General features: G+C 44.8%; 1 protein-coding gene across 1 annotated transcript in view; it reads left to right on the top strand.

Moving 5' to 3' along the window:
• Positions 1-1,193, top strand: part of LOC131543919 (zinc finger BED domain-containing protein 4-like) — a 2,713-nt gene extending 1,520 nt beyond the window's left edge. The window contains exon 3 of the mRNA XM_058781721.1: positions 1,165-1,193. Within this exon, the coding sequence (XP_058637704.1) occupies positions 1,165-1,193 (29 nt within the window). The remainder of the gene's footprint in view (positions 1-1,164) is intronic.
• Positions 1,194-16,165: the final 14,972 nt, after the last annotated feature.

Below are 16,165 nucleotides of genomic sequence, written 5' to 3' on the forward strand. Positions count from 1 at the left end.
CACATGCGCTACAGCGATCTGTCACTCAACATTAAACAGCGCCAACACGGCATTTATTGTTTGAATACTGCAATAAAATGGACATAAATTGAAATCTGAGAGTTTGTTTCATATAAGTACCAACGCAAAATGCTTATTGTGATTTATTGAATGGGAGGTGTGCCTCAATGTTCCGTCCATTAACTGAACACATCGATAGAATAATCAATTCTTGGGATTTAAGAATTGATATTGTTTAGTAAAAACGAGAATCGATTAAAATAGAGATATCTATATCTATATATATATATTTTTTTTTTTTTACCTAGCCCTACCATCCACCATTCACCACTTTCACCATCCAGTTGAACCACAACATCAACCATAACTCCTTCAAAAACAGCCAGAAACCTTGGAGTTTCTCAGACCACATTGCTAAAACTGTCCAGTCCTGCAGATTTGCTTTATTTAACATCAAGAAGATCAGGCCCTTTCTTTTCAGACATGCTTCACAACTCCTTGTTCAGGCTCTTGTTCTGCCCAGACTGGACTATTGCAATGCTCTCTTGGCAGGTCTTTCAGCCAGTTCTATCAAACCTCTACAATTAATCCAGAACGAATCAGCAAGATTAATTTTAACGAGCCGAAAAGAACGCACATCTACACTAGCTTCTCAAATTGTTTGTATTCTATCTATTTGTTTTCATTTTATTTATTATACAATTAACAAAAGCAAAAAAGGCCTCTAACACTAGCTTGCTCTATTCTTTTTCTATTCTATCTGTTATTTTATTTTTTTAATAATATAATTAACAAAATAGCACTTGCATATCGTTGCTCTTTTGTTGATTTTGATTGCTTCCATTGTCCTCATTTGTAAGTCACTTTGGATAAAAGTGTCTGCTAAATGACTAAATGAAATGTAAATGTAATCTGTTATGAAACTAGTTATAACAGCCACTGTAGCTTATAAATGAATAGCCTATATTTCAGCAACAAATATAAATGTTATAATTTAGAAGTTAATTTAATAATTGCATTATGTGCAATTCACGTTTGCATCTTTTTTTTTTTTTTGTTTAGTTGAGTGTTGATTACATTTAAAAATAAATAATTCAATTTAAGTTGGGGGTCTGTTGTTAATTGTAACTTTTAATAAAATGTAAAGGGCTCTCTATATTTTAGAGCAGAAGTTAGAACAACTTGTTCAGTAAACCACTATTTGATTAAAAAATGAAATTAAAAAAAGAATATATGCATGTTTAGTTTTCCCCCTGCTGAACCGAAATCATACCAAACCGTGACATACTGAACCTTCCTGTTTGTGCACCGCTACACCCCTACTGGCCAGATCATGTTTTCAAGCCATCTAAAATATGATATTTACTTGACGCAAAGTGGTGACTTCTTAATGGGTTTATTTACTTTTTTTTTTAACTATTGTTTCCATTAACACTGTCACGACCTCCCCGTCTAGGGTTAGGAATGTCGATGACAAATAAAACAATTAATTTTATGCATATCCCTTCTCCTGTCCCAGCTCACAAACAAATACTACCAAAAACAAAATAGTGTCAAAAGTAAGCTTTTTATTGACACAAATATGAATAGCAGGAAGCATAAATCTTCAGAAGGGGGTTCAGGCCAATATAACAAACAAAAATGGTTTTAACTAAAAGATAAATAAATATAACTTACCTAACAAAATAAAAATCCCAAAGAAAGTACAAAAGTCTTTCCTTACTCCCTATCTGACCATAAACAAGAGAAAACTACTCAGGAAAATAAAATGGCAACCTCCTCCCTACGGCTTCCAAAAATAATGAATTAAACATTAACAAATGTCATAATCAGCAGCGGTCTAAATAAACAAAAAACATAAATAGAATATAATTGTCACGGGATGGTCGAGAGATGAGGCGAGGACTCAAGTGCAGGAGAAAAGTGGGTCTTTTATTAAAAAAAGAAACAAAAGATGAACAAAAACCACCCCGAGGGGGAAAACAGGCAGGCCGGCAGAGAGCTACAGCACACATAGACAAACCCACACACGATACCAAACATCCAACATTAACAACGACACAGCACAGGACTGCAGACACCAGGAGACTATATGGGGAGCCAAACGAGGAGGACACAGGTGAAGGAACTGAAACAATAATGAGATAACAAGGAGGGCGGGGTCAGACAATAGACAGGAGAGCACATGGCACAAACAACAAACAATAAGCCATGTGCTGACACACACAGTGACATCTGGTGGCCAACCGGGGCACACCAGCAGGGCCGTGACACAACCCCCCCTTTAAGGAGCGGATTCCAGACGCTCCACACACTAAAACAGAAACCAAAAAATGTCTGGGAGGGAGGAGGGCCGGAGGCGGATCAGGGGGAGAGATGGTGGGCCAGGCCCATGTAGCGGCAGAGGGGACCTGGGCACTGAGGCAGCGCCCGGCGGGATGGGGACCCAGGGCAGAACCAGCGGCCACCACAGCAGTGTGTGTGAGCTGCCACCCTGAAACAGGCAGTGGCTGGCTCCGCTGCTTCGGGAGGATCGTGAGAGGCCACCGCCGCTTCGGGAGCTCTGTGAGCGGGCACCGCCTCGAGAGGAACGTGAGAGGCCACCGCCGCCGGGAACCTCGTGGCGGGCACCGCCGCCTCGGAAAGGCCTGAGATGAGCCCGCCCCTCGGAGAAAAGCTCAGCGGACACCACCGCCGGGAGCTCTGTGGCGGGAACCACCGCCTCGGGAACCTCGTGAGCGGGCACCGCCGCTTCAGGACGATCGTGAGCGGACAAAGCCGCCTCGGGAACCTTGTGTGCGGACACCGCCGCTTCGGGACGATCGTGAACGGCTACCGCCGCCTCGGGAACCTTGTGTGCGGACACCGCCGCCTCGGGAACCCTGTGTGCGGACACCGCCGCCTCGGGAACCCTGTGTGCGGACACCGCCGCCTCGGGAACCCTGTGTGCGGACACCGCCGCCTCGGGAACCCTGTGTGCGGACACCGCCGCCTCGGGAACCTTGTGTGCGGACACCGCCGCCTCGGGAACCCTGTGTGCGGACACCGCCGCCTCGGGAACCCTGTGTGCGGACACCGCCGCCTCGGGAACCTTGTGTGCGGACACCGCCGCTTCGGGGATCCTGTGAGGATCGTGAGCAGCCACCGCCACTTCGGGGATCCTGTGAGGATCGTGAGCAGCCACCGCCGCCTCGGGAACCTTGTGTGCGGACACCGCCGCTTCGGGACGATCGTGAACGGCCACCGCCGCCTCGGGAACCTTGTGTGCGGACACCGCCGCCTCGGGAACCCTGTGTGCGGACGCCGCCGCCTCGGGAACCCTGTGTGCGGACACCGCCGCCTCGGGAACCTTGTGTGCGGACACCGCCGCTTCGGGACGATCGTGAACGGCTACCGCCGCCTCGAGAGCCTTGTGTGCGGGCACCGCCGCCTCGGGAGGAATGTGAGCGAAAACCGCCGCCTCGGGAGGAATGTGAGCGGAAACCGCCGCCTCGAGAGCCTTGTGTGCGGGCACCGCCGCCTCGGGAGGAATGTGAGCGAACACCGCCGCCTCGGGAGGAATGTGAGCGGAAACCGCCGCCTCGGGAGGAATGTGCGGGCACCGCCGCCTCGGGAGGAATGTGAGCGGGCACCGCCGCCTCGGGAGGAATGTGAGCGGAAACCGCCGCCTCGGGAGGTTCGTGAGCGGGCACCGCCGCCTCGAGAGGTTCGTGAGTGGGAACCGCCGCCTCGGAGGAACTGTGAGGATCGTGTGCGGACACCGCCGCCTCGGGAACCCTGTGTGCGGACACCGCCGCCTCGGGAACCCTGTGTGCGGACACCGCCGCTTCGGGAGCGCGAGCCGACCACGCTGCTCGCATTGACATCAGTGGGGGTTCCTGCACGCTTCGTATCAGCCCGGGACGCTCTGGGAGCGGGCTGGAGGTACTGGGTGCGGCAGACGAGGCCTCTGACGCCCCTTTGATTGTCGCTGGGGGCGCTGCAGCTTCGTCGGCCGCCACTGGGGGCGCTGCGGCTTCTGCAGCTTTGTCAGCCACCACTGGAGGCGCTGCAGCTTCGGCGAGCACTGCCTGAGGCCCTCCAGCCACCCTAGCTGGGGAACGTGCCAGGAACTCCACAAATTCCCCAAGCGTCAGGTGGTCCAGCCCCTCATCCTCCACCATTTGAGGGGCTCCTCAAGGCGCTATTGAAAAGGTCCTTGAGGGCGCATCATTGTACCCCAAACCCTCTGCTGCACCACAGAACCTCAGGGCAAATTTCCTCACGCCAGTATCCTGCTGACGGAGGGAGCTCAGGGCCTGGAACTGGAGGATGCGTTGGTAGAGGGGGCTGCTGACGTTAGCGGCTGGTGGATGGTGTGAGCCCATTCTCCGCTGAGTCCTCATTTCGGCTGTGTCGTTCTGTCACGGGATGGTCGAGAGATGAGGCGAGGACTCAAGTGCAGGAGAAAAGTGGGTCTTTTATTAAAAAAAGAAACAAAAGATGAACAAAAACCACCCCGAGGGGGAAAACAGGCAGGCCGGCAGAGAGCTACAGCACACATAGACAAACCCACACACGATACCAAACATCCAACATTAACAACGACACAGCACAGGACTGTAGACACCAGGAGACTATATGGGGAGCCAAACGAGGAGGACACAGGTGAAGGAACTGAAACAATAATGAGATAACAAGGAGGGCGGGTCAGACAATAGACAGGAGAGCACATGGCACAAACAACAAACAATAAGCCATGTGCTGACACACACAGTGACATCTGGTGGCCAACCGGGGCACACCAGCAGGGCCGTGACAATAATACAAAAATAAACTCATACCAAAGTAACAAGACATGGATGCCGTTTAATGGGTGTACTTTGCCCCACCTCAATATCATGCTTTAACACATTTGTCTGCGAAGGAACATCGTTAAACAATGTAGGATAGTTGTAAATTAATTCAACAATATCATTACACTGACTCACAGACAAATAAGAGAGATGAGACGGCAAGTTGGCCAGAATAGCGGAATTCGGGAGTCTCCCACAACAGGCTTGAGCATCCTTTCCAATTAAACCATCGGTCTCTAACACATAAATGGAAGGCAGATCAACAGCATTAACAGGAGACACGGTTTCAACCACAGTCTTAACTTCAGGCACATCTCTAGGCACATACGCTTTAAGCATATTTACGTGGCAAACTCTACTTTTGCGTCGTCGATCAGGAGTTAGAATTGTGTAGTTGGTATCACTCAGTTTTTTCTCTATGTGATATGGACCAGCAAACCGAGCATGCATAGGAGAGTTAGGTACAGGCAAAAACACAAGCACAGAATCCCCCGGTTTAAAATTGTGAACTACGCTGGTTCTGTCATATCTGCTCTTCATCCTTGATTGCGACTCAACGAGATGCTGTTTAGCAACCTCCCAAGCACTGTGGAGTTTTTCATGAAACAAACTCACATACTGCAAAATCGATACGGAGGGAGGATCTTTAGAGTGAAACTGTTCACTGATCAATTTCAAGGGTCCTCGAACTGTGTGTCCAAATACCAGCTCAGCTGGACTGAACCCTAAAGACTCTTGCACTGTGCTCCTTATGGCTAACATTAATAAGGGTAGACCATCCACCCACTCTTTATCAGTGTCAACACAGTAAGTGCGCAACATTGACTTTAACGTCTGATGGAAGCGCTCAAGCACCTGCTGCGACTCTGGATGGTATGCGCTTGACATCTAATGTTCCACCCCAGTTCGTTTACCAGCTGTTCAAACAAGCGTGAGGTAAAGTTTGTTCCCTGATCTGTTTGGATTACTTTAGGTAACCCAAACATAGAACAAAACTTAACCAGCTCTTTAATCACAGCTTTTGTTTTAATAGAGCGCAATGGCACGGCTTCCGGGTAGCGAGTAGCTGCACACATAATAGTAAGGAGATACTGGGGGCCTGACTTAGCCTTAGGCAATGGACCAACACAATCAAGGATAAGTCTTTCAAAAGGCTCTCGTACCACCGGAATGGGTTTAAGTGGCGCGTGAGGAATCTTTTGGTTAGGCTTGCCAGCACGTTGGCAAGAATGACAGGAATGAACGAACGCAGACACTGATGATTTCAAACTTGGCCAAAAGAAATGTCTGGAAATTCGGTTGTACGTTTTCGTAACACCAAGGTGTCCTGAACATAGATGCTCGTGAGCAAGCTGCATTATTTGATACCGATACCCAGTAGGAAGAACAATCTGATAGACACGGTCACTTTCAGAGTTTGACGGCTTCCACCAGCGCATCAATACTTTCTCATCCCAAAAATAACCTACCGACTCATTTGAAACTCGCGTTTTGGCCCCAGCCGCACTGATACATTTACTCAAGGTCAAATCCGATTTTTGCGCAGCGATCAACTGTTCCCTACCCACTTTTAAGGGAATTTCGTTTGCACTCAAATACTCATCACTCATGGTCGGTTGAGGATTAACAAACAATTTACATTCCACCCTCTCTGGCGATGCAACTAAAAAGGAACTTGAAAGATCCACCACATCTTCAAATTTCTTTTTCTGTGCGCGCGTTACAACACATGCCGGAAAAGCCATGGGGGACTGTGACAGAGCAGCTACTTGAGTACTAACGTTAGGCTCGGCAGACACGATCGGATACGGAAACACTTTGGTTCCAGCTAAATCATTACCTAAAATCATACTCACGCCATCCACAGGTAATTGTGAATGCACACCAATAGAAACCGTGTCAGAGATAAGGTCAGATTTCAACTGAACAGTATGCAACGGCACAGGAGTACAACCCATTTCAATAACGCGAATGAGCACATCATTGCCTGTATCGACTTCAGCGAAAGCGGCAGAGCACTTTCTAATATTAAAGATTGTGCGGCTCCTTTATCTCGTAGCATCACTATGGATTTTAACTCAGGGTTATCTGGGCGAGACTAAACACGTTTGTAGAAAGCGACCCAAACGCGTTCGATTTTTCCTGCGATGATAGCTCAGAAACGGAGGTAAACGCTACCCTTTAGGCCTACCTCCAGCTTTCTGCTGCCAAACTTTACAGCTTGTGATCAGATGGCCAGGATCAAGGCAAAAAACAGACTCTTTTTATCAGGTCGTTTTTGCGCATGTGCTTCACCATCAGCCCTGAAAGACTTGTCCCTTATCATTCGTTTATCCTTCCCTACTTCCACGACAAAGGAGGGTTTAGAAGCGCGACAACGGAGAATACAGTCTTATGAGTAAGCGCAAATTGCCTGCGAATATTGCCGCATCAGAAAGTTTAGATACTTTCTGCTCGTTTAAGTGTACTACGATGTTTTCTGGCAAGCTGTTTTAAAATCCTCGAGCAAAATAAGTTATTGCAATTCATCAAGAGTTGTAATTTTTGTAGAGACACACCACTTCTCAAAAAGCGTTCTCTTTTCACACGCATAAACTCCCCAAACGTTTGCTTGGCTGTCTTTGAACACGCCCTGAACTTCTGCCGGTACGCCTCCGGTACTAATTCATAAGCACGCAGCACAGCCAATTTCATCGTATCATAATTCAGTGAATCATCGATCGGCAAAGCCACGCAAACCTCTTGGGCTTTGCCAACGAGATTACACTGCAACAACAACGCCCACATATCTTTGGGCCATTTCAATTTAGCAGCGACACGTTCAAAAGCCACAAAGTGCGAGTCAACTTCAGATTCACGAAATGGGGGTATAAGTTTAATGTACTTACCCATGTCAAAGTCAGGTTGCCCCCCCTCGGAAGAACTACCAGAAGCATGTCTGGAGCGCGGTAACGGCACTGGTCCGTGTCGCTGCCTCAGGGCTTCCAACTCTAGCCTCGCAACTGAACATCCCGATCGGTCTTTAATTCAAACTCTTTCAATCGGAGTAGTTGCGTTTCATGCTCCTGTTTCTTTAACTCCAGATCTAACTCTCTTAAGCGAACAGTTAACATAGGATCTAAACCAGCAACCTTTTAACCGCTTACCGAATCTGCTTTATCCAATGTCAATTCCTCCTCAATCTCTAACTCAGGAGCAAGCCCTGGCAAAATACCATTCTCAACTAACCTACCGACTCATTTGAAACTCGCGTTTTGGCCCCAGCCGCACTGATACATTTACTCAAGGTCAAATCCGATTTTTGCGCAGCGATCAACTGTTCCTACCCACTTTTAAGGGAATTTCGTTTGCACTCAAATACTCATCACTCATGGTCGGTTGAGGATTAACAAACAATTTACATTCCACCCTCTCTGGCGATGCAACTAAAAAGGAACTTGAAAGATCCACCACATCTTCAAATTTCTTTTTCTGTGCGCGCGTTACAACACATGCCGGAAAAGCCATGGGGGACTGTGACAGAGCAGCTACTTGAGTACTAACGTTAGGCTCGGCAGACACGATCGGATACGGAAACACTTTGGTTCCAGCTAAATCATTACCTAAAATCATACTCACGCCATCCACAGGTAATTGTGAATGCACACCAATAGAAACCGTGTCAGAGATAAGGTCAGATTTCAACTGAACAGTATGCAACGGCACAGGAGTACAACCCATTTCAATAACGCGAATGAGCACATCATTGCCTGTATACGACTTCAGCGAAAGCGGCAGAGCACTTTCTAATATTAAAGATTGTGCGGCTCCTTTATCTCGTAGCATCACTATGGATTTTAACTCAGGGTTATCTGGAAGCGAGACTAAACACGTTTGTAGAAACGACCCAAACGCGTTCGATTTTTCCTGCGATGATAGCTCAGAAACGGAGGTAAACGCTACCCCTTTAGGCCTACCTCCAGCTTTCTGCTGCCAAACTTTACAGCTTGTGATCAGATGGCCAGGATCAAGGCAAAAAAAACAGACTCTTTTTTTATCAGGTCGTTTTTGCGCATGTGCTTCACCATCAGCCCTGAAAGACTTGTCCCTTATCATTCGTTTATCCTTCCCTACTTCCACGACAAAGGAGGGTTTAGAAGCGCGCACAACGGAGAATACAGTCTTATGAGTAAGCGCAAATTCGTCTGCGAATATTGCCGCATCAGAAAGTTTAGATACTTTCTGCTCGTTTAAGTGTACTACGATGTTTTCTGGCAAGCTGTTTTTAAAATCCTCGAGCAAAATAAGTTATTGCAATTCATCAAGAGTTGTAATTTTTGTAGAGACACACCACTTCTCAAAAAGCGTTCTCTTTTCACACGCAAACTCCCCAAACGTTTGCTTGGCTGTCTTTGAACACGCCCTGAACTTCTGCCGGTACGCCTCCGGTACTAATTCATAAGCACGCAGCACAGCCAATTTCATCGTATCATAATTCAGTGAATCATCGATCGGCAAAGCCACGCAAACCTCTTGGGCTTTGCCAACGAGATTACACTGCAACAACAACGCCCACATATCTTTGGGCCATTTCAATTTAGCCGCGACACGTTCAAAAGCCACAAAGTACGAGTCAACTTCAGATTCACGAAATGGGGGTATAAGTTTAATGTACTTACCCATGTCAAAGTCAGGTTGCCCCCCCTCGGAAGAACTACCAGAAGCATGTCTGGAGCGCGGTAACGGCACTGGTCCGTGTCGCTGCCTCAGGGCTTCCAACTCTAGCCTACGCAACTGAACATCCCGATCGGTCTTTAATTCAAACTCTTTCAATCGGAGTAGTTGCGTTTCATGCTCCTGTTTCTTTAACTCCAGATCTAACTCTCTTAAGCGAACAGTTAACATAGGATCTAAACCAGCAACCTTTTAACCGCTTACCGAATCTGCTTTATCCAATGTCAATTCCTCCTCAATCTCTAACTCAGGAGCAAGCCCTGGCAAAATACCATTCTCAACTAACCTACCATACAGCTCATCTTTGATGACTTGTTTCTTTGCCTCTTTAAGGACCGTTACCTTGTAAAATTCTGCTATTTGAATTAGATCTCTTTTTCTACACCATTCGAAATCTTTCAATGTAGGTGAAAGCGTAAACTTAGTTAAATCAAAATCCATATTACACAAACTTCCTCCCCCATGAAAAAATTCAAAGCAGCCAAGCAAAACTATTGAAATATCAAACAACGACTAAAATGAACGAGCCCCCAATTGTCACGACCTCCCCGTCTAGGGTTAGGAATGTCGATGACAAATAAAACAATTAATTTTATGCATATCCCTTCTCCTGTCCCAGCTCACAAACAAATACTACCAAAAACAAAATGGTCTCAAAAGTAAGCTTTTTATTGACACAAATATGAATAGCAGGAAGTGTAAATCTTCAGAAGGGGGTTCAGGCCAAAATAACAAACAAAAATGGTTTTAACTAAAAGAGAAATAAATATAACTTACCTAACAAAATAAAAATCCCAAAGAAAGTACAAAAGTCTTTCCTTACTCCCTATCTGACCATAAACAAGAGAAAACTACTCAGGAAAAATAAATGGCAACCTCCTCCCTACGGCTTCCAAAAATAATGAATTAAACTGCACAACAACAATTCACAAAATAAAAAATGAATATAAATGAATAAAGAAATTACACATTACGTCCAGAGACGTAACACCCATAATTGTCTTTCATTTAGACTGATTTGTGGATGAAGAATGATTTATCGCGTAAACCAGTATTCGCCAATCTTAACCATATCCAATCATATTGAGATGGAGGCATTGCCTCCTCTTACGTGACTTTTCCCCATTCATTCTCAATTACCCCCCCACCAAACCCAGCACACGCTCGAGGGGTCTGTACAAACTCAATGGAGGCAAGAGAGACACGGGCCCCTGCTTTAACTTTACCTGCTGCTGTCACTGCTTGTTTTTCTGAAGTCACACTGTCCAACAATTTATATCTTGTGATCCTTATGACAGCAACCAAGATGGCACTGGCTTAAATGTTGCATTTGAACAAATAATGCAGAATGACAGCACAGTTCTGTAGCTGTAAAACAGCTGCTTGAGGTCGATGCAAGTGCTCGTTTTGAAATGGCAAGATATGTGCTTGACTGATTTTTTTTTTTTTTTTTTTACAGGTCCCGTTAAGAAGATACCGTGGAGCAAACAGGAAATACATGCTGCCGAGATGCACATGATCAAATTCATTGAGAACCGGAAACTCTGTGAGGTGTCCAGAGACTGAACCACTAGCTCTTAAAAATAGAGAGTGCATAGCTTTGAAGTTTTACATTAAAAATAATTTTTATAAACGTGCCTTAGGAAAAACATTACTGGTGTTCATCTTGAGACAAAATAAAGGTGCTGATATATATGGTTCAAGGGTCTTTATAAATGTGTGAGTTTAGTTATATTTTATTTTATATTGTCTAAAGAGTTTCAAATGATCGTTATTGATGTAATGATTTGTTAGTAGTAGTTGTTAGTTGTTATCAGGTTGCTGATCTTCTTCAGAGACAAGTTATTGGTGAGACTTATGCCGAGTTCACACTGCACGATTTTAGCCCGATTTTTCACTCGCCGACAGGTTTTGATAAATCGCCAACATATGCCCGAAATCGGAGGCAAATCGGAGCTCGTTCACGCGAGTGACAATCGCGCAGTGTGAATTATCAAAGATGCGATCTGAGAGAATCGCCGACCGTCATGAGCGCCCGTGAAATATTTGGCATGCTAAATATCTGGAGCTATCGGCGATTCACAATCACGCTGTGTGCAATGATTTCTGACTGAAAACTACATCACGATGACCTTCAGCCAATGAGAGACAAAGATACAGGGCAGAGTGGGCGGGACTGGAACCCACCAGGGTGGACCCGACGGAACACGAGCCCACCAGGGTGGACCAGGCGGGACTTGAGCCCACCAGGGCGGTGCAGAAGACCACCAGAGCCAGACAGCCACGGCGGCGCAGACAGAGCAGGAGCCCACCATAATAATGTATTGAGTTTTGAGAAACTATTTAAATTAGAGATGACACGTCAATCTTTGTTTTGTTACTTTATATTAAATAGAACATCTAGAACACACAGAACAATAGCATTTTTTGTTTGGAGCTCCTATTTTGTTCACAGTATGTTGTCCCTTTACAAACTGCTTTAATAAATGCACATTTAAAATGTGTTGAAGTTCATTTACTTCTTTGTGATAACTTTATACAAATGATAAAATGAGTGTGAGTTCAGTCCCCACAATGACCAAAAACTGGTTGTGTGTTTGCCGGACCCCAGATATACACAAAACCTGAAAGGTCCCGACATGTGACCACTGTGTCAGGTTTATAACTTTATAGTGAAATATTTGTAATCTGAAGTGATACTTTTAAACAGGCTTTTCAGATTTTGTCAGATTATTTTTTTTAGGTCTCTAGGATCATAGGAAAGGGTGGTCCCCAATATGTAGCAATTCTGCCAGGTGACCCCCACATTTCACAAAAACAAGTATGTGTGTGTGTGTGTGTGTGTGTGTGTGTGCCTGTGCCTACTTAACCATATTTTGGGTACAAATTTGTACAAATTAGAAAATTTTATTTGGTCAGTATAAAAGTAATAGAAGTCTATGGAAAGTCCCCACATTTCAAAGAAACGTACATATGTGCGTGGGTGCATAATGTGACGGATCAGTGGCCCTCCCCCTCATTATCATCACCACCCCGTCCCTTATTCGCCGCCCTTCACCAGGCTCCCGACTGGAGTGGGTGGATGAGAGGAGGGGCGTGGGATCAACGCGGGCTGGCGGCGTGTGATGAGGCACAGCTGGACTGAATGAAGCCTCATCACCGCCGCTGTTAAATGCCCAGCGCGCCTCTCCTCGAGAGACCGGTCTCTTCCCCCGTGCATGCACGCTGGTGTCCTCGTGGGTCCAGGAAGGGTGCGTAGAGGGACATCGCGCCACCGAAGACGTGAGCTGCCGAACCCGCGGTCCGGACGAAAGCCGCACCCGTATTACGGCCGTCGGACCAGGATGTCGGGCCGTACAAGTCCTACCAAAGGCCGTGGACGACGTGTAAGAGCCGCCGCTATGATGAAGCTGCCGCCCTCGCGCCCGGACCCGAGTGGGAGCGCGTGCGGCCGCCGGACTCCGCCCTTCCTGGACCCTTCCTCCTGGAACACTGCCCTCCTTCACGAGCCCCGCAGCACGACGAGGACACCAGACCCCCTGTTTATTTTGGACACTTCTTCCCCTGGACACTTTATTTTGTTAATAAAAAGCCTCTCCGAGGCCTGACGCCACACCCACTGTGTCTGTCGTTGGCTCCTCCCGTCACAATACATATAGAAGCTGCTGTATCAATTTTATCTTTAAAATTTAGTGAAAAATAAAACAGGTTTTTTGAAATTGTAAAAATGCAGAAGGTTTCCTGTAAAGGGGTAGGTTTAGGTGTAGGGCAATAGAAAATACAGTTTGTACAGTATAAAAACCATTACGCCTATGGGATGTCCCCATTTAGATAACTAAGTGAACCTTAGAAGAAAACTAGCAGAAAGAAGAGGGCTGTAGGAGATCCCCATATGATCAGTCAGGAACTCCTTTGCAAAGAAGAGTAGGAAAAATTGACAAATCAATAAATTGACTCTTATTCAAAAATACTGGCTGCTGTATTAATAAGCAAAATATGTTACAAAGTTAAAGTTATTTAAAGTATTTTATTTTTCTTTGTTTTTCTTTAAAAAAAACATCTATTTTATGATTTTGTGGGTTTTAGCATTAAATGAAATGAAGTTCACAACGCAGGTTTTCGGGAGGAGCCTAATCATCCAGTCCTGCCAATCATCGTTTCGACCGTAAGCAGCAGTCACTGTTCCATCCAAGCGACTATTCTTCCGGCATCCCTCCACCACTCCTTCGCAGACAGCAAGCCAAGTTTGTTTACCATTATCTGGCAGGGCTGAATGGGCAGGCGAACTCGTGAAAGCTGTAAAAAGATTGAACATGTTTTATCTTGGATTATTTTTATATCTCAAACAGCACCAGTTTTAACAGGGTTGTGTAGACCTGTACCCACTGAATTAGCAGAATTTATGTTTAAGGGAAAGTGAATTCAGCATATAGCTAGCTCTATTTCACACACTCATAGAGTATGATAATTGTTTTATTTTCCTTTTTCTCCTCCTTTAAGGTTTCTGTTGGCAAGGACGGACAAGAGTGAGACAAGGCAACCCGTGCGGCCCATTTTATTCAGTCGGCTTTCTCTTTCCTTGGGCTCTAAAAGGCAGACGGACCCACAGAATGTGAGGGTGATTTGATAGAAATAAACTCTCCATGCATGACATCAGAAAGATGCAACTGAATGCAACATTCTGCTGAACAGATCTGGGGAAATGCTACTTTTAACCCGTAAGAAACCGGACCAATTTCTACTTACAGGAAAATTATGGGGCATATAAAACAGACCACATGGAACACTTATAGCATGTTTCTGCAGTTGTTTTTAAAATACAACCCCTCCTTCTGAAAGTAATGTTACACATGTTACATTGGGTGTTTATTCCTCAATTGAAAAAAAAATAATAATAATTGCTAAATGACGTTTTTTTTTTTTTTTTATGTTAATTTGCTTTTCCACAACATATATCAAAATTATTACTTTTCTGGGAAGATAAAACAAAAACATTTTCCAGAAGTAATACAGTTTTTTGCATTTTATTTGCTTTGCCACAACATATTTCAAAATCACATAACTGTGACCAATACATTTTACAACAAATATTTTGTAACATATCAAAATTCTACCTTTTCAGGTATATGGTTTAACCAGAAATTAATTTTTAGATTTTTTTCTCTTTTTTTTTTTTTTCACAATTTGAAAATGTGCAAACTGAATAAAAATAAATAACTACCTCACACTGGAGGTCAACATGTTAAACATGCGTGTAGATTTGTTAAAATATGTTTTGAAATGAGCAGCAGAATATAACACTAAAATAATTGAATCAGCTAAATTAATTGTGCAGCTCATTACCATTTTTACCATTTTTCTTAATGTGACAAATACGTCACATCAAAAGTCCACCAACTTTTATAAGGTTAATAGCCCAAAGTGACATACAGTAGGTAGTCAACCAGAATGCCTATTACCGCCGCGGTAATGCCGCAGCGGCAAATACAAATCACTCAGATGTGAAAGTCGTTCGCGAAATCACCACCAGGTGGCGCAAAGGGACGGTTGACACGCTGGGTTTTTTTTGGCCTTCACCCACCCGCTCCCGCTATTCACTCTTTGTTCACCCGCTGTCCGCTTAATTAGAATAATTTCTTCCTGACCCGACCGTTCTCACTAAATTTAGATCTCGTTTCCAGAATCTCACATTTAAATTTCCGCTACTGAAAGAGAGATATAGGCTAACGAATAAAAGTGTAGCCTGCACAAAATTGTATTTGTTATTTTATTCGTCTTGTCATTCGTTTAATATTTACAACACAATAGGAAAAAGTGTCGCAGAGAGAGAAAAAAAGTTTGTACAAAAAAAGTTGTACAACTTACTTTTTGTAGTAAATTGAACAAAAATAGCCTTGTATTAATCTTGTCAAAATACTAAATTCGTTTGACATTTCTCCATTAACACGGTAGGAAAAGTGTCGCAGATAAAAATAAATAAATAGGACATTTGTCATTTAAAATGATAGGTTAAGCAAAATATAAACAAAACCGAGTTGATCGTCCTTCAAGGACAGATCCACACTTTGCTCCACACTTACTCCCCAGATCTCCTCACTGGAAGCGACTTTAGAGAGAAATGCGTCTTCATGGATTACATAGGCTAATCAAAGACTTTTTAATTTGATTCGGAGGTTAATTAAGTCCGTGAACATTACACGGAATTCTGTGAGATCAGGTTGGCGCTTGGCATCAGTATACAGTTTTGTTTTATGTTGCAGCCGTGCAACCCTTTGGCGAACAGTCATATCAGTGAGTGAGCACACAGGAGGAGATGGCAGAATAGACAGCCTTGTGCGCATTTGTCTGCCATAGAGGAGCTGAAAAGGTGATTTACCGGTTGCAGCATGTGGAGTGGCACGGTACACCTGCAAGAAGTCAGTTACAACAGGTTTCCACAGAAGATGTTGCTGGATGGCCGCTTTGGACAGTGTGTTTGAGCACACGGTTAAATCTCTACGGCATCATTAGCTGCTGGATAGTAGAGAGAGGAACGATGGTGACGAATATTCTGTTTTTCCAGAAAAGCAGCGAAGGCAGCAGATGTAAACTAAACACTGTTGTCAGTAACTATGCTC

Source organism: Onychostoma macrolepis, chromosome 07, assembly GCF_012432095.1.
Source record: "Onychostoma macrolepis isolate SWU-2019 chromosome 07, ASM1243209v1, whole genome shotgun sequence".
Lineage (NCBI taxonomy): Eukaryota > Metazoa > Chordata > Actinopteri > Cypriniformes > Cyprinidae > Onychostoma > Onychostoma macrolepis.